The 18,867-nt window shown below is 34.6% G+C and overlaps 1 protein-coding gene across 1 annotated transcript in view; it reads right to left on the bottom strand.

Moving 5' to 3' along the window:
• Positions 1-3,565: 3,565 nt before the first annotated feature.
• Positions 3,566-18,867, bottom strand: part of LOC134530671 (glutathione S-transferase omega-2-like) — a 29,051-nt gene continuing 13,749 nt past the window's right edge. The window contains exons 2-5 of the mRNA XM_063365720.1: positions 15,062-15,387; positions 8,513-8,633; positions 4,954-5,069; positions 3,566-4,010 (exon numbers count right to left, since the gene is read on the bottom strand). Of these exons, the coding sequence (XP_063221790.1) occupies positions 3,924-4,010; positions 4,954-5,069; positions 8,513-8,633; positions 15,062-15,387 (650 nt within the window). The 3' untranslated portion in view covers positions 3,566-3,923. The remainder of the gene's footprint in view (positions 4,011-4,953; positions 5,070-8,512; positions 8,634-15,061; positions 15,388-18,867) is intronic.

Genomic DNA, 18,867 nt, shown 5'->3' with positions numbered 1-18,867 from the left:
TTGCAAGGAACAAATATTTTTGATAGTTCGGGCGAGGAAAATGACAACACGGATATTAGTAGTAATATTTCAGACGTTGATTATGTTAGAGTGTCTGAAAGTTCATCGGAATCATCAAAATGTGAAAGTGATGTTCCCGGTACGTCAAGTGCCGCGCAAGTCACGAATAAAGTAAACAAGTTAAAAAAAAAGTATTTCAAAAATCAGCTCCACATCAGATAATTGGACTAAAACAGATAAACTTCCTGTGAACATCCCATTCACATGCGTGAGTGGTGTAAAAATCACTCCTCCAGAGCCCCTAAATAATGGCAACTTGCCCCCTCCGAGACCTTTTGATTGCCTCAAACTGTTTTTCACGGACGAGTTGATTAAGTTGTTTGTCACGCAAACAAAGTCATATTATGAATAGCAGTTTCTTGTGCAGGGCACCATAACCCCTAATTCTTCTTTCAAAAACTGGACACCAGTAACAGAAACAGAAATGTGGCAGTTTTTGGGCCTCTTGTTGTTGATGGGCAAAGTCAAAAAACCAAAAATAACAGTCTACTGGACTAGGAGGGAAATTTACCATTCACCATTTTAATAATGAGTAGGAATAGGTTTCTTCAACTTCTGAAATTTCTGCACTTCAGTGACAACAGTAATGCAGATTCATCCAATAATCTCACCAAAATTCAACCTGTGATTGATTTGTTTGCAGACAAATTTTGCTCAGTATACACACCCAAGAAAATGCTCTCACTTGATGAGGGCATGATTCCTTGGAGAGGTCGAGCTTCCATTATTGTATTTTTTACACATAATTTTAAGAGCACATTTTTGTGGTTTCAAAAAAATGTTTGAAAAACTATTAATATCTTTTATAATTATTTTTTAATTATTTTTAAAACATTACCATTTTATTGCTCATTCTATTTACTGTTAGAAACATTCAACTTTCTTATTCCTAAAACAAAAAAATTACTTCACAATAATTAAGTTTGAACCTACTGCACAAATAGCAAAAATACTCTGGAAATGCTGGTACACAGGAGCAAATTTTTGAAAAATGATTTGGTAAGTAATGTGTTAGTTAAGTTTCACGTTTCTGTGTTGTTTAGTAACTGGGAATTAGATCCGGTTTAAAATAAACATGGCGATAAGGCCTTGCAAAAAGTCATATCTGAACTGCAAAGCTCTTGTTTTCAATCTAGAAGACATAATATTTGATGAAGACTTCAATAACATCATCACAGATGCAAAATAATTTGTAGAACTATTTGGCAAAAAAACCAAAGTCCATCCAAGGAAAACAAAAATAAAATTCTCCTGTGAGAATGAAGATAAATTTGTTCAGGCTGGGAGGACTTAGTTCAAAGTGAATTTCTTGTCATGCTTGACATAGCAAACTTAAAGATAAATCTCAGCAAGAGTTAAAAATTTATGACATTGAAAATCTAGGGATGTGGGATAGGAAGGAGTTGAAGGATGCCAGTACAGATTTCACAGTGTTCTAGTGATTACAATAATGTGATGTGAATGGAGATGAACGGTTTAAACAGCTGCAAGTTATGTACCAATGATGTGCTTTGTAAACTTTCCAGCTAAAGCTTACGTGTTCATAACCAAAAATGTTTGTATGAACACCTTCCCAACAATTTTGTTACTTTGAGAATTCTTTTAATGCTACTGGTTCCATAGTGGTGAAAGAAGCGTTTTTAAAGTTGAAACTGATAAAAACAATTTAAAATTAACTTTGTTCGAAGAGCTTTTGAGTAATCTACCAAAAATTGCTATAAAACTGATAGAATAAAATGAACATAGTTTGATACTCGATGAAATCTCAAAAATTATAGCTAGAAAAATCTTTGTAATGATTTATGTTGTTTGCCTTAAAATCAGACACACTATAACGCCCAAAAATGCCCAGTCCTTTAAGTGTCATTATGTAGAATTTACACAGTACTTGTAAATAACATGAACGGTGGTTATATTTATTGACTTATTACCTAATAAGACTAACCCTAGACTACAACTTTTTCCACCATTTTAAATTTAAAGAAGAGTATTTTTAAATGAGTGTACTGTACTTATTTTCTCAGGGTCTAAATATGGTCCAGGCAATTCACAACTATTCCTGCTAATATTATAAATGTGAACGTGTGTTTATCTGTTGATCCTTTCATGCATTTATGAAAGGATGATGTACGTAAAATCTACATGATTTTTTGCACATAGTTTATGAGCCGGAGAGTGACATAGTCTACATGTAATTATGAAATTCTATCCCTAAGAGAGTGAAAAAGGGGTAGATTCAGTTTTTCAATATAAAATCATAGGAGGTGTGTCAGTGAGTTTGTGTCTTTTATGTCCACGACACGGTCATATAGTAAGGTCTGGCAATTCCATCCTCCCTGGCGATACTTATCCGCTTAGTAAAGCTCACTGCTGCTAGCGATCTAAAGGGGCCAATAATAACAGTTTAGTATCGAACTTTGTCAATAGATGGCGTTGTTGCCTTGACTTTGTAAAGCGATATCGTTTGGTGCGTCCATCACATCTTGCCTAGGATTTACCTTCCTTCCCACAAAATAAAGCTAAAGATTTGCATCCCAGTTTTGCTGATGTGCAGCCTTGATGCACTGAGATTGTGTGACCAATGGGACTTTAAAATCAAAATTTCCCATTTAAATGCTTGTATAACAGACTTGAAAGTCTTTAGTGAGTGATGTTCCTTATATTTTTTGTATGTTTAGCAGAGGCAACGCTGGGTACTTCAGCTGGTATTGTAATAAATACTATGAACTCAACAAAGATATCATAGTAAAGTTAACAAAATCGTTAATAAAAACTAATTTTTAAATTAATCTAATCTAATTGGAGTTTAAAACAAAGTTAAAAATAGTTTTCAATTTCCAGCAAATTACTGTGGAAATAGGTATATAAATCCCACAAACCCCTTTTAAACTTAAGGAAAAAGAAGAAAGGTAATTTAATTAAAAGTGTCATAAAAAAACTTAAGATACAAGTGGTTTTGAACAAATAATTATAATACATACTAGTATATGAACAGCATTTTTTTTTACAAAAAGCAAATTTTTTTGTTATATTTTAAAACAATTGTTATGATTTTTTTTATACTAGTAGTGTGTATGAGATATCTGATAACCTTGATATTTAAGTCAAAATAATCCAACTATTTCTGAAGTTTAAATTTAAAAAATGTTTGTGAGCTGTATTCCAGATCTTCCTCTCCCACTGGTAGAAGGGGGTGCCGGAATATTGTTTGTTTGCACAAGAGAAATGTCAAAAGACTGACCCTGCATCCAAACTTAAATTCAGTGAATTAATTATTGCAAAACTACATGTTGATTGCTTTACTTTGATTAAATGAACTTACTCAGCCAAGAGAGAAGAGGAGCTAACTGGATAATGAGTTTTAATTTTTCTGACTAGGTATTCCATCAAACTTAACTTTTGCTATTAATGTTCCTAAATTGCTCTGGACATTTTAAAAGAAAAGCATTTTGGTTTCTGTATATCACTAGCATAAGTAGAACCAATCTTTAATAAAAGAAAGATATGTATATAAATAATGATTTATTAACTGTTTTCTCAATTAACATTTATCTGAAAACATAAATTTCCAGCAAAACCTTAATACATTAATTATTTTAGAGTAACGTTGACTGATAAACGATAAATACACTTTCATGATACATACTAATACTGTGTGCATGAAATACTACATTTTTTGTTTCAAACATATGTAATATTAGGTTGAGTGCATGCCAGTCTTGGCTTGTGACCTGCAGTAGTGTCTTCGTCAGAGCAGCCACCGAGAGAGAGCTTGAGTTTAGACCAATTTTGAACATTACTAAGGGTAGAGAAAGTCCCTAGCTTTGCAGACCTTATCACTACGGATAATTGTTAACGTCAGCTCATTTCAAGAGGTTCAAAAACTCATCTTCGGGCACAATTACTTCTTGAACAGCCTTGACGCTCCTCATAGCTTTGTCCCAAGCAGCCTGAAAAAGAGAACTTGAGGTAAGCGCTCATGTCATCCATCACAGTTTACACAAACCACAGTTAGATATAAGTGTAGCTGCTTCTGTTCAGAGGTGCCATAGCTCGCATAGCGAGTAGTAATAGTGATTGTATAGTATTTGCTGAGAAGTTAAATATGACGACATGCCAAATATTATGACAAAGAATATCTCAATTCTGATTTGGCTTGTTTATATCTTGGTTGTATCAATTTCAAGAAGTTTACATCCACATCATAAACCTGACAACATGCCTCTATCAGATAGACTATCTTATTGCAACTGAGTGGTAGTTTTAATTAGGTAGTTAAAATAATTAAGAATTTTTGTAGGGTCATATAACAATAAATATTTTGACCTCCAGCCATCGAGGTACTAAAGATGAAATGGGCATGAGATTACCATCTTCTCTCCTTAAATTACGTACTAAAAAATGGCTCGATATTATTTACTTCATAGATTTTGTGGTTTTAAAACCTCTAATCTTCATATGTTGATATGCCTGAACCATTGTCAGGTTGTCATCAAGAAATGAAAGTGAACTAGTTATGAAAGTCCTTACTTTAAAGAAAAGGTGCTTTAATTTCTATCAGCCATTTGTTAACTTTCATTTGGTTTTTTAGTGCCTCACTTGACTTGATACACACACACACATTGGAGAAGCTTTAAAAAACAAAAAAAATTGTCACATTAAATATAAAATATGACACTGTGGTAAAAAAGCTAAACATTTTTATTAAAATTTCCTGAGAATGTCCTGTAATTAGTTCACTAAGTATCTCTTGATACATACACTGTTTATTTCAATCTTCTCATGATTTGGTGTGCAGATGTAACTGATCTTGGCCACTGAGTACACCAGAAAATAAAACTGACAGCAGCATATCTTTACAGAGTAGGTATATCAAGAGTGCAATACACTCACCACTTTAGGCACTTTCTGTAGTCCCTGATCAGCACTCCCTCCATGTGCTTTAAAGGACAGTTGAGCCATCTGAATCCAAGGCCAGACCATGAAGTCTCCAATTCCTGCAGTGTCCCCTGCGTGGAAGAACAAAATGCAATAGATGAAAATTCAGTCTTATTCATTATGCTCAATGGGAAATGCATCTAATTGAGTGGCCGTTTGTAATCAATTATTTAGGGTGGTATGAATATTCATAAAAATAATATTAACTCTTCATATGTAATAGTTTTATGGCTACAGATTAAAAATGGCTAACCATAATAATTTATATTTGCTTAGTCTTCTTATGTTTTACCTCAATTGGATGTGAATTTTTTTTTTTTTTAAAACAATAGGCACATTTCAGCATGAAAGTTGCGCAATGTTTGTGGATCAGATTTTTTTTTGTGTAGATTGGCTTTGGGAGCTTACTTTTTTTGCTGTTAATATTTACATTAATTACAAATTATTAGGTTCATATATACATGTTATAAAGTTTATGAAATTAAGAAATTTTGATAGATAGGCCATCAGAAATTCATATCTGAGTGAACTATCTTTATAATAATTGTATATACAGAAGTGCTGATTAATAGTTAGTCATATCATTATGTGAATAAATCAGTTCTTCTGTTTATGGGTCAACTTGAGGTTTGCAATTGTAATTAATGTGAATGTACCTCATTTACTAATTTAACTGGCTGTTAAGTAAATCTTATTGATGAATGGATTAGTTTAAAATAAAAAACAAATTTTTTTAAAAACTGACAAACTTTAATGGTAGTTTGTGTTAATTTATAGTAGGGCCGCGACGTCTTGGCGGGTCGACTCCCTAGAGCTCAGCGACCTTGTAATCGACACGTCCCTCCTTGTCTGCTCCGCAGATAACAACGGCCTGGAAGTCTCCATGCTGTTCCGAAAACATTGGTCGAGAACCATCTCACGTACGGTGCAACAAAGCGCAGATCTTAATGATACAAAGATGCGATAATGCTTTACGGTAATTTATTATTTAAAGGTAGTGCACCATTTGCTCGACTGGGCAGCTTAGTTAAACATAGCTATACAATTCTTTAAAGTTAAGAACTAAATTTGTAATTGTGGGTTGCTGTAGGAAACACAATTAATTAAGACTTGCATGTAACTCCCTCGCTGATGCTTACTTTTCCATTTGGTTTGGCTGAAATGTGAAGACGATCGACATGACACTTTCACGCACTTCAAGAACCTTACCACTTTTATGCGCACGGGTTGGTATTTTTTCCATAACATCACTCTGAAAGAACCATTTTAGTAATTTCGAGGGGTCCGAAAACCATATTTATAACAAACCATCCTCGCGTATTTTATAGTCTCCTGTTGTTTTGCTTGCTTTATAAACAAGAGAGGCTCCAGGAAGGAAGCCCTGCCTAGAACCAACGCTTAAAACTATCAGTCTGTGCGCTGCATTTCCTGTTGCCATTACCTACACCTCAACGTCACCTTTCTTTTGCCAACATTTCTGAAAGGTTAAATTAGTGTCAACCCAGGATTCATCCATGTCAAATATATTCTTCCCAGCCTCCCTGCACTGTTTCATCTGAGTCAGCTACCGTTATCGCCAAGCAACAACGTCAGATCTTTCGAGAAGAAGCATTCGCTTATTTTGGCTTCTTCTCCACACAAAACCCATTTCTTTGAGTATTTTACGCAGCGATGTCTTTCCCTAACTCCATCCGATTTTTTCTTTCAAAACTGGCAGTAGTTTCCTTGTCTTTTTTTACTGCATAAAATTCGTGGCTAGTGTCTCTGATCACTCTTCTATCAAAGTCATCAACTGACAACAAACGTTTCCCAGTTTTTTTTTGGCTTGAAATGAATAATTAAACATGAGAGGCTGTTTAACGGTCAAATAAAGGAGTTATATATATATATATATATATATGTGTAAATATAAACATATAAATTGTAAATAAATAATGTATTAATATAATATACATTAATATATATCATAAAATCATATATATCATAAAATATATAATGCAATATATAATGTATATAATGTAATATAATATCATGTAATATAATGCAATATAATGTGTAGCAATATCTGCTACACTTGTAGATAAAAAATATTCTAACAAGCGGTGCAGAAAGTTTGGAAAATTGCCAAATGCAAAACAAACAAACCGCGGGTGAAATTACAGGGAATGCATTGAAAAACTTATAATGTTGTTGTTTGTTTTTTATTTGGCGTCTCTCTGTTGTGTTTTCGGATGCGCGAAACTGATCTTTGGCTTATACCTGTGTATCGCGCAGCTCTTTCGGTTGCATTTGTTAGAGGTACTAGCAGACATTTGTTGGCAGCTTCTTCATCACAACACTGGATTACACTACTTATAATTTCCCTCTCCCCACTATGTATTACTTTATTGTATCTTGAATGTCCTGCGTCAGGCTCCATTGTTCACTTCAGACTGAGAGCGTGGCGCCTGATGTTTTTGCTATGAACCGCATAGCGACTGATGTGCGCGCGCAGCTGCTTCCCCTCTCATTTACTCTTCCCCGCAAAACGACACGCCAAGACGTCGCGGCCCTACAGTACAGACTACATTAATGCTATCAAAGTAAGAGTTTAAAATTTAAATCAAAATTTAAAACTTTCAAGCATCTTTTTAAAATGATATTTAATTTGTGATAGCTAAACCTATAACATAGATTAAATCATTTTTGCTGATGTATCAGGGAAGGTTGATGTTTTGTGTAGAGTTGTCAAAATAAAAAAACTGTGCACAGAGTATTTTTTTGGGTAATGTCGCAACATCAAATCAATTAAACGACATGAAATGTCATCAATAACTATAAATTTTCTCTTTTTGAATAAAGAGCTAAAACATGAAAATTATTACAATGTTAAGCACCTATAATATCTAGGATAACAATTTTAGTTTCGCTGACTGATTTAAATTGTTATTTATTTTCAAGGTTTAGCATGGAAACATTTACATAATGATATTTTGAAGATCAACTCTCATCTGTATTTTTTTCTGTAGAGCAACTTATTAAAACTGGTTTTAAATACCACTGTGTCGTATATTTTTTCTTCGGTATTCACGTTCAAACTATAATTGGCTTTGATGTTCAATAGTCTGGCAGAGTTGCTGATCTGGAATGGCTGTGGACCTAAACATGCCATATTGGAGAACTTCACTTTACATGTATTTTTAAGTAATATCAGTGAAAATTACATTTTCTAAATGTCTGATTACTTATTCACTCTGTGTTTCTTCTGTGGCTCTGAAATAGGTTAAAAGATGCAAATAGAAAGATGATTAAGGCTGCTAGTTGACACATGGGCACTAGATTTTTTAAAATGTTATTTTTTGTACTCTTTTTGTTTTATCGATAGCAATTATTTTAATTTATGTAAATTTTACCGCATGCTACCATGTTAAGAATTCCACCATCTGGATGGCATGTTAATATTGTCATTGTAGAATAAATCATTTAAAATTTATGGTGATTTCATTAATAAAAATAAACAGATATTCTTACTCACCGCTAAGAAATGGTTTTCCAGTAGACTCTAGTCTTTCTGTCAGTTTTTTGATGACTTCATGTGTCTCTTGTGAAGTTCTGGCACCCTTTTTGTCAAACATTACTTTAGTATCTTTGGCAACCTGTGGAGAAAAATTCATGACATCCATGTAAGAACATATTGGAATATTTTATTTCTGGTTATTCTTTAAAAAAAATTATGTATGATTGTGTAAATAATCATTGATACTACATGCCACTCAAACAAAGTAGTTGAAATGTTTGTTCAAACAGTTAATGTAAACATAAACTGACAAAAATATGTAACAAAATTTATAGTTAGTTACCAGTGCAGCTGCTCAATAGCTGCCTTTTCACTAAATTAAGTTCAGGTTTGTCTTGTTTTTGAGTGAATAGTGTTTCCTTCTTGATTTAAAGATAAAAGGTTGTAAAAATATAATACTGTTTTTTATTTTCTCAATGTTTGTTAGAGTTAATACAAAACTAAATATTACAGAATATTGAATCATATTTATGAATTGAGTTATTAATTAAAATTTATTGTAGCATTTATAATTTTATAAAGAAAAAAAATAAAGTTTGTTTTGTTGATTTGAATGGTTTGCGTACCTACTGATATTTAAAGATGAGTTTTTAAGTTTTATTGGAACACTGTAATTTAAGAAAGAGGTAGTCTTACACTTGGAGTCATCTTGTTTAAGGGGATTGGTGCAGGACAAAAAACAGTCATTCGTCAGAATTTGTTGGAAATGAGCTTAAGTGTTTCATAAATGCTTGTTTATTACTACTGTATGGCCAGCCAGCACGTATATAAGCTAGCGGGTGAGATTTGGCAAGTTAGTGGCGAGAGAGCTTCTGTGAGGGGAGGTTGTCGAATATTGCAGCTCTGAGGCCTGCCATCTAGCGGGAATCTTTCGAAGGTCTTCCACAATATCGCCTTTCTCTCTTTCTCTCTCTCTCTCTCTCTCTCTCTCTCTCTCTCTCTCTCTCTCTCTCCAACACGGACACCCAACCAGCTCTTATCTTCGCTTCCCATCTCGCCCTATCCTTCATTCTCGGATCAGGTAGCCGCCCTTCCCCGCGTAGACTTTCATGTTACTCCAGGAAACCACGACAACCTGTGAAAAATTTGTCCAAAGCTGAATTTTGGACTGTGGTAGAGTTGACTATGCTTAATAACATACCGAAAGTTTACCGCTGTAGACCTTGTGCGTTATCACCGAAAATTTGCATTTAAGTCCTAGGTGACAGCAACTTGCATCAGTCCATTAAAATGCTACCCATTTATACAGTTTTTAATTTAGACTGTCCATAAACTTACCAAAATAATCTAGAAACTTTAATACACCCATTAATGTTAGAAAAAATTTAAATTTTTAATATATATGATATAAAGCGATTAATTCAAGACATATTTTTTTTTATCTTTGCCACCCAGATAAAAATACGATTTACACCGATTTGAAGAGCCCAATGCGAAAAAATGTCTAAATAAATGTTTTTAATTATACTTTTAGCTTTAATATAGTATATTTATAAAGAGTCTAGCATAATTAGTTGCCTCATTAAAGCTGCCAGAGCGTTGCAGTGTACTGCGGCCGTACTGATCTTTCACGGCCGGCGGGCTTTGAAACACGCTGCGTACTGCGACACTCAATAAACTTGGTCTTATTTATGGATTACTTAAAATATATTTAATGCATATGATAGGGTGTATTCATGTTACATCTATTGAGATATACATATTATTTTTTTATATATGAATCATTTTTGATACAATAAAATTAACAATAAACAATTTCTGCTTGGAACTTGTAAATCAAAATTCTAGAGGACCTCTGGTTTTATATATGTGTGTTCGTATTTTGTTACAAAAATTTTATTATTAAAAATTATTTTAATACCAAAAAATATAATTATTTTTTATTTCTAATACATTATATTATTTTAGATCAGAACTGTGCAAAATTTTAATGTAGCCTATATTATAAAATATATATATATATTTAATTGTATGAAATTATTTTACTATATAACAATTGAAGAAAACGATACACCGTTAATGTGCTTATTGAGTTTTGTCACTTTTATAACATAATTCGGATGATAATATTATTTTTTTCCAGTAAATAAATAATACATAAGTTGTGTTGTAAAATGTATTGATAGAATTACATATTTAGTAATTTTTTTTCTAAGTTAATTCATTGGAGTGCTGCGCCTAGCTTACTTCGTTGAATTGCTAGTGGCAAAGAGCGGTGGTGGATGTTTTTGCAAGAGTTTGACCGTATTTTATGACCCCAGCTGTGAGAGGGTGTTCGTCCCAGAAATCCTAACGGTCAAGGAAAATAGCCTCTCTCTGTAGTCACGTACGGGTCTGCTACTCGCGCAATATCGTCAGTTTATCACAACTTTCCGGGAAGTTCTATTGTTATTTATTTATAATTTAGAAATTAAAGAGTCGATCATACTAACATTTTTATCTATGCAAATTGCATCCTGGAAGATTTTTATCTACGTTTGCAGCAAAAATCACTTGCAGTTAGGAAACTTTTATTCTTTCAGAGTAAAATTCAGTCTGGAATTACCATACATTAAAAACCTTAGTTTTCTGGAGCAAAAAACGTCCCAGCACGAGCGACTTTAACACTGCTGCACACACACTACGCAGCTTGAAATACATCAGTGGTCAGACTATTGTACCAGACACTCAAAATATACACATTTAAACCTTAAAAAAAAAAAAACACAGACAATATTTATGAAGTGATTTTGACGTTACGCTCAACATATTTATGTAACATGTAGTCAAATTTCTATAAAAAAATATATTTTTTTTCTTACCTTTTATGATTAAAATTACCAATTTAATAATAGGACGTTTTAACTTTGAGGTGTTTATCACAGTTACCATGTAGGACATTATTTTATATTACTTTGGTGCCATAATGAGAACCGACTTAAAAAAGTATTAAAGTTATTAAATTTACGAAACATTTTTGTGGATCATTGTAGAAATTATCATTAAGGACTCAACTGCTCATTTATTGGTGTGATCACAAAGTTTCATCGGTAAACTTCTGACGTGTTACTAAGAAATGTTCATTCTACTACTGTACAAAATTTTTCCTTTGGGATAATTTTCCATGTATTAAAAATGTTTGTTTCTTAACAGCGAAATTCGTCTCGATCCGAACCTACTTCGACAACCTCGCAGTAGTATACACTACGCGGCTCGGATCGCTTTAGTAGTCAGACTAATTGTATGAGACACTTAAAAAATATACCAATTGAAAGATGAATAAATATGCAACAACGATTACTTTAAGCGATTTCCACGTTGGGCTCTTTAAGTTTATGTAAGATGTATTTATATTTCCTTAAAATTGAATGAAAGTGAATTCGTTAACTTTAATGATTTAAAAGGTCTATTTTATAGAAACATGTTAAACTTTGTGCTTTTTATCACTATCCTCAGATAGGGCAATGTTTCTAGATTATTTTGGGTTCCATACTGAGGTCTACTCCATAAACTGCATTTGCAATATCCATTATTGTGGATCGTTGCAAAAAAATTTAATTTTGGACTTAACTACTCGTTTTCGGTGTGACACACAAGGTTTGCGGCAGTACTTACACTTTTGACGTGTTACTAATAAATGTTCATTCTACTACTGTACAAATTTCGGCTTTGGGATAATTTTCTATGTATTAAAAACCTTTGTTTCTTCACAGCGAAATTCGTCCCGACCCGAGCCTACTTCTGCAACCTCGCAGTAGTATACACTACGCGGCTCGGATCGCTTTAGTGGTCAGATACATTGTACCAGGCTCTCAACAAATAAACTAATTTAAAATTTAAGAACTAAATCGTGATCGTAAATTGGCCGCCATGGTGATTTGCGAATTTATGGAGAAATAAAAGCAGTTAAAATCTTATGTAGTTTCCAAGAGACATTATTACATCACCAATCATCTTAAGTAACAGGTTTACAAAATTTCAACATATTCATTAACTAGTCAGTTTTTTTTTCAAATGTGTTAGTATTAACAATCTGGACCATATCTAGTCGGTGAGGTCTGTATTGTTACAGACTATATGTATTCCGGTATTTGGATTTTGAAGCTACTAAATGATTCGCTTTCAATGTCTATTAAAATATACCTAATGCTAATTGCAGAAATATTTCTACTCGATTTCAAAATTATAATTCCTGAACATTTGTAGCGGACACATTTCAATGTAACACTCACTGATTTTCGAGTTGTGTTGAGGTTTCGCATGCCACTTCGTGTACACGAGATGGCCCCTGCTCTGGTAACAATGAGTAGGGACACCTGTATTTCGCGAATACATTTCGTGTCAAGGTATTTCACAAAATACTGTAGCTTTTTATAAGAGGAAAGGCAAATTGTGAGGGTGCAGCAGTACTGTGACCACATTCTCATTGGCCTCGTCAAGAGCGGGACGACACCTCTCACCGCTCTCAGCCAATAACCACAGGAGAAAAGCTACAGCATTTTGTGAAATACCTTGACACGAAATGTATTCTCGAAATACAGGTGTCCCTAACAATGAATCATCACAACCGGTGCCGTCTGTACGAGCGTCTTCACAAGTTATCCTGAAATATGTTCTTAAATATTAATTCAAGTGAATTCTTAAAATCCTACACACCTTATCTTAAGTGTCGTAAATGAATCGTTATATTTTGTAAATCCATATAATATAGGAGCCACCATGGCGCGAAGCGATGGACGCGATACGAATAATATTTTTTTTTACCAACCACTACATCAGTAAATATTTGTGGTTTCCATTCGCTATGAATTCAAGCATGTAACATTTGTACTGCTTCTTCAATTCGGCCACAGTTAAATGGGAGGCTCTGAATCCCTGAAAACTCCTTAACAAAATCAACGATGAATCACAGGCATTATAACAAACAGTTGTCACAAGTCAAGTAGCCAATGAGCAGGTGACATTTATCGAGTCCGTAGAGGATTGACTATCGTACAGGTCATTGGCAACACGCCCTTACGCGCATGGTTAATACCCGCATGAGTAGAGTGTAAAGGCGTAAGCATGAGACACATCTAGGTCCTCATCTAACCGCGCACACTTAGATTTAACTCAGGATAGGGTGAAAAATGTTTACTAATTTTGCAGTCCTAACAGTCACCAACGAAACGCCAGCAAAATAAATAAATAAGGCCACGAATATTGTTCGTGAATGAAGGCGAAGCTGATACTTTGGAAACGTTACCAGCATATATTAAATAATGTTTAACTATTATTTACGTAGCTTACTTCTTAAAACTGCATTCATGTAAACTGATTTTGTGTGAGACTATGTTGAGTGTTTTCTGCTACACTTATTTTTCTGAAAAAAAAGTATATTGTGGCTTAATAAACTTGTTAACATTGATGCCTGTCATAAAAAAAATTCAAACGTAATCATACGGATACATGTTGAGTATAGTTTATGAATGGTTCACGCATTGCTGGAAAAAAAAAGCATGTTTACAATTTTACACATCTTTATGTTGTCGCATCGCGTCCATCGCGTTGTACATACGCAACTCTGAAAAATAAATGTATGGTAAAAAAGCTATAATAAAATAATCTCTTATCTTTCTTTATTCTTTTTTCTAAGCGCTCTAATGGCTTTCGATAGTTTTGTTCTTTTGTGTACTATGCTTGGTGGAGGTTTCTTCGGCATTTTATTCCTGAATAAATCTCACGCTTACAACAAAAAACATCTAGCTAAATCACTGTGTTAAATAATAACAGAGAATAACCATTCAATTATACGCCGAGCTAGACCAAACACGTTCTCTTATCTACTGAAAATGAGTACGTTGACCTTCATATCAGTTTCGCGCGAAATCCCGTCTCCCCTTCGTAAACAGCAGACAGCTGAGGCAGGGTGGGAACGAGAGAAAACACTGGCTGCAAACAGTTCGGGAAACTGTCGCAAGGTGTCACTACTGTCCAGCGCGCTCCATAATTTCTCGTATCCGAGCTTGCACGCTGCTCAAACTTCTACAGCTACGTTTTTACTTTAGGTCCGACTGCAATAAGCTAAAGACTAAAATAAAGTCAATCATTCAGCCGACAGATATATTGGCGTTTGAATTACAAATGAAAACGCGAATGTTATTAAATTCGCAAATGAATATCACGCAATTTCGTAGCAGCTCATTTATTAAAATTCAAATTGTAAATACGTTAAATTAATAATGATTACAGATAAAATAATGGTCACAGTCATATCTCCCGTGTCTGAAAATGTATCTGCGAAAGTTTTACCACTGAATTCTTTATAGTTTATTAATAAAGCTTGAATTTAAAAAATTCCCGAAAATCAGCAATAACTTAATTAAAATAAAAAAATTAAAAAAATAATTTTACACCAGAATGGTTCAAATCTTCTCTAGTAGCTGAATCATTAACAAATATATTGTTTTTTTTTAATACGATGCTGGTGCACCAATCCCCTTAAAGGTAAATATGGTTTATCTAAGCCAATGATGAAAGGGTACCTACCGGCAATAGTTGCTGCTCAATTTCCGCGATAACTGCCTTCCTGTCCTTGCCAGCGGGGAAGAGTGACGGCTGAGGGAACTTCTCGTCGATGTAGGCAATGATGTCTGAAATGCCCACCAGCACCTGGTTGCCGGTGTCGAAGGCGGGGAACTGTCCATCGGGCTGGATCTTCTTGTACCAGTCGGGGATGCTCTTGGGGTTCACGTTGACCAACTCGTGAGGCACGTTCTTGGTCAGCAGCACCAGGCGCACCTGCTGCGTGTTCGCACTGTACTTCAGGCCATAAAGGCAGTACTTTCCAGGGACTTTGGGGGGCTCTGTGGAACCTGCGACCAAGTACACCAGCCAATCAGCTTCCAAAAAAGGTTTCAATCTGCACATAGATGTGTGACCTTTTGAACAGAAGACATTATCAGCTTCACTTGTCTGTCAATAAAGTTATAAATTCGACATCGTTCGGGCCTGCGGCTTTCCTGGCGCGATGTGCCACCACCCTCCTTCCCCTCTTTCTTCCGTCCCGTACATTCAAATCTTCCGCGGCCGACATGTGCGTGTGTGAACGCCCGGCAAGAGGCAGAGTCGAGCCAGTGCTTCGTCCCCTTCTAATTTATAACTAAGTATTATTATTGTATTTATTTAATGTGCGTTGTGTATTTAAGTTCAGGGCCTAACACTGTATTTCATTTGTTTCTTCTTGGAAAAAATGACCACGTGGTGGCCGGACTGCCGTTAACCGATCGCGCCGCAAGGCTTTTCAACAGTTTAAACCTATTTTGTAATTCTTTATGTAACGCGCTCAAGTGGGGGTTGTACCGTGTAGATGACAATAAATCACAACATTATTGAACTTGTCCTTTTTCTGTTTGACCACGTGTGTACTCCAGCTTGGCGTGTGGGACACGCCATAAGCGCCCACGACGTTATTACATAGCGTGCCCGTCGCTGAGAGCGGGTCCAGGTTAATTATCCTGTAGATAGCGTCCGGGGGTCGAGTCATGTCCCCACACGGGCGACGTCACGCCCTTTCTCTAACGCACCGACAACCCACAGCGACATCAAATTGCACAATATAGTCTGGCCAAACTACAGAACCATTTGTCTGTCAGCTCTGAACAAGGAAGTAACCCACAGAAACGTGACCCCATGGAACCTAAAACCACTATGTTCACGTACTAACTGTCACCTTTGTTTTAATAAACAAGCAATTTGTCAATGGCAACCGGGTTGACAGGGGGCCGGCGGAATTGGTATTTTCTCAGCCTTCCAACTTAACAATAAAAATATTCATTTCCTGTCTCGGAGAGTGAGTAAAATTTAAATTAATTGCTAAGCCGGGTTTTAAAGAAACTCAAGATACAAAAATTTCATAAACAATGTTTGTAAATAACGGTTTATAAACTACACACAGCGCAAAAACGGAACGAAAGCATCAACCAGCTTTCAACTTCTTGAGTTTCGGCATGCGTTTTCATTTTCCATTGTTGAAAGGAAGTGCACCAAAAACGAATAAAGACGATTAAGTTATGTGCCTAAAAGGTAATAATGTTTTATATTACATATTTCATGTTTTCACTTGTTAAACTTTCGCTCTTTGGAAGAAAAAAATTACATACAATTATTAACAATATTATGATTTCATGATATATATGAATTATTAAAAAAGGCCCCGGGAGAAAAATTTGTTTTCTTCTGTTTTACAATCAATTAATACGGTTGGTGACGTCTTGCATGAGATTTCCATGCGTTATAAACAACCGTAGTTACTTGTGTTGTGTTACACATTTTTCTGATAGGTGCCAACACTGCCAAGCAGATTCCTTCTTACACCTACTAAAGATGGGTTTACGATTGAAAAACTTAAGAATGATTAACTTAACCTGTACACAGATAATCACATGGTTAAGTAATATACAGGTTATGATTGAATTAGACCCCATTAATTCCAGACGATAAAAACGTGTGAGAAAGCAGCCATGTTATTTAAGTTGAATGTTTGTATTCCTAGGTATCGTCTGCATTTTGAAAAATATTTATGTTTGTAATCGTTATCAACAGTGGTGGATTTACCAGCAGGCTTGAGCCTAGGGCGGCAGATTTTTGGGGCGGCATATTTGGGGACCATTTTTTTTTTTTTGCTACCTCATATAAATCAAAAAGATTTCTCCATTCCGGTTTTCTGTTTTCTGATGTTTTACAGATAGACGTCTATACAAATTTTGCCGATGACTTTCCCCTCTCCCTTGTCATTGTACGTTCCGTGAATCCATGTAGCAAACTTCCATATTCTAGATCTAGAGTAAAACAGCTAGTTCGCCGCCCACCAACCATTAATCGACCTCTGCGCCCTCTGCCCACATGATTGAGCTTTTATTAGCTCAAAAATATATCCAAACATTATTTTACGTGAAATTTCAACGAAATTGTTTGATTGTAAAAATAATCTAGAACATGAAAATTGTAGAGGCAAGGGCGGCAAAAACTTTACATCCTATACCTTGAAAATTTGTAAATCCACCACTGGTTGTCAATTAATAATTCAACATAACATGTCTAGCCATGGTGAAATTGCCTACTTAAAAAACCAGACACATGGCTACATTTGAACTTAAATTTGCTACACTTCAGATGATAACCTATAAACTGTAAACAATTCAGAATATAGAATATTTAATTTTAATATATAAATACTTGGTCATTCCATAGCCCTGCACAACCACCCTCCCCCCTTCATGGTTCCACCACTGGATACATTATCACCACTTAAAAAGTATGAGGGCTCATTCAGTGTGATTGCTGTCAACGTACTATTGCATTAAGGCATAATTTAGCTTGTTGCAAATTTTTTTTAGACTCAATTTGGAAGCAGGACTCTATCACTAGCGACAAACTGAGATGCTAAATCTATTAAGCAGAAATTTGTCTATAAAAGTGTCATTATTTAACCCACTAATTTTTGCTTAAAAAATTTACTATCATCTGAAATTATACATAGAGTAGAGTGGGGCAAAAGGACGCACTTAATATTTGGACTTAAATATCTGTCATGTTAATAGAGCAAACAATTTTTTATTTGTAACATAGAACCTATTATCATTCATGAGTCTAATGAACTAGGTATTAGAACATAATTATAAATATTATGAATGCTAGGATGTGTTTGCCGACATGAAGTAAAAACGTACTTTTGCCCCACCAGTGGGGCAAAAATTCGCATGATGTGGGGCAAAAGTTCGCATGTGACCATAAAATTGTAAAAAAAAAAAAATTTAATTGTATATTTTATTTAGATTCATATGAGTTTTACTTAAGACACTAATTCATTACAATTTAACACTAATAACACAGAAAAATAGATTTAAGTGGCAAATGTTAGTATGTTATCATCTTCAAAAAACAGTAGGGCTTATAATGTATTTTAACAGTTATCATAAATAACATATTTCTTTGCCAGAACGATTTAAAATTATGAGTGATTTTTTTTAAAACTTTTTCTTTCGTTGAACTCTATTTTATTGGTGCACAATTTGTTTTAGTAAACTTACTAGACATAATAATTTCCTTACTAAGGGATTCTTACTTGTTTGAGTCTTTTACGTAGAGTGGCCTCTGAAATGCCATAATCTGCAGTTATTCTACGTTTAGAATCTCGTTATGCAAATCTCTGTTGAGCTATCGTCAAAATCTTTGGAGTACACAGTTTTCGCTTCATTTTCCTCTAATAATTCCTGCAGAAAAAATGGTTGTCTGTAAAGTTGGTTTACGGACGATAGTTTAACGTGACGTCATAACAAAACATTGATGAATTG

The sequence above is a fragment of the Bacillus rossius genome, chromosome 3 (assembly GCF_032445375.1).
Source record: "Bacillus rossius redtenbacheri isolate Brsri chromosome 3, Brsri_v3, whole genome shotgun sequence".
Taxonomy (NCBI): Eukaryota; Metazoa; Arthropoda; class Insecta; order Phasmatodea; family Bacillidae; genus Bacillus; species Bacillus rossius.
This window is presented reverse-complemented; position numbering and strand designations above follow the sequence as displayed.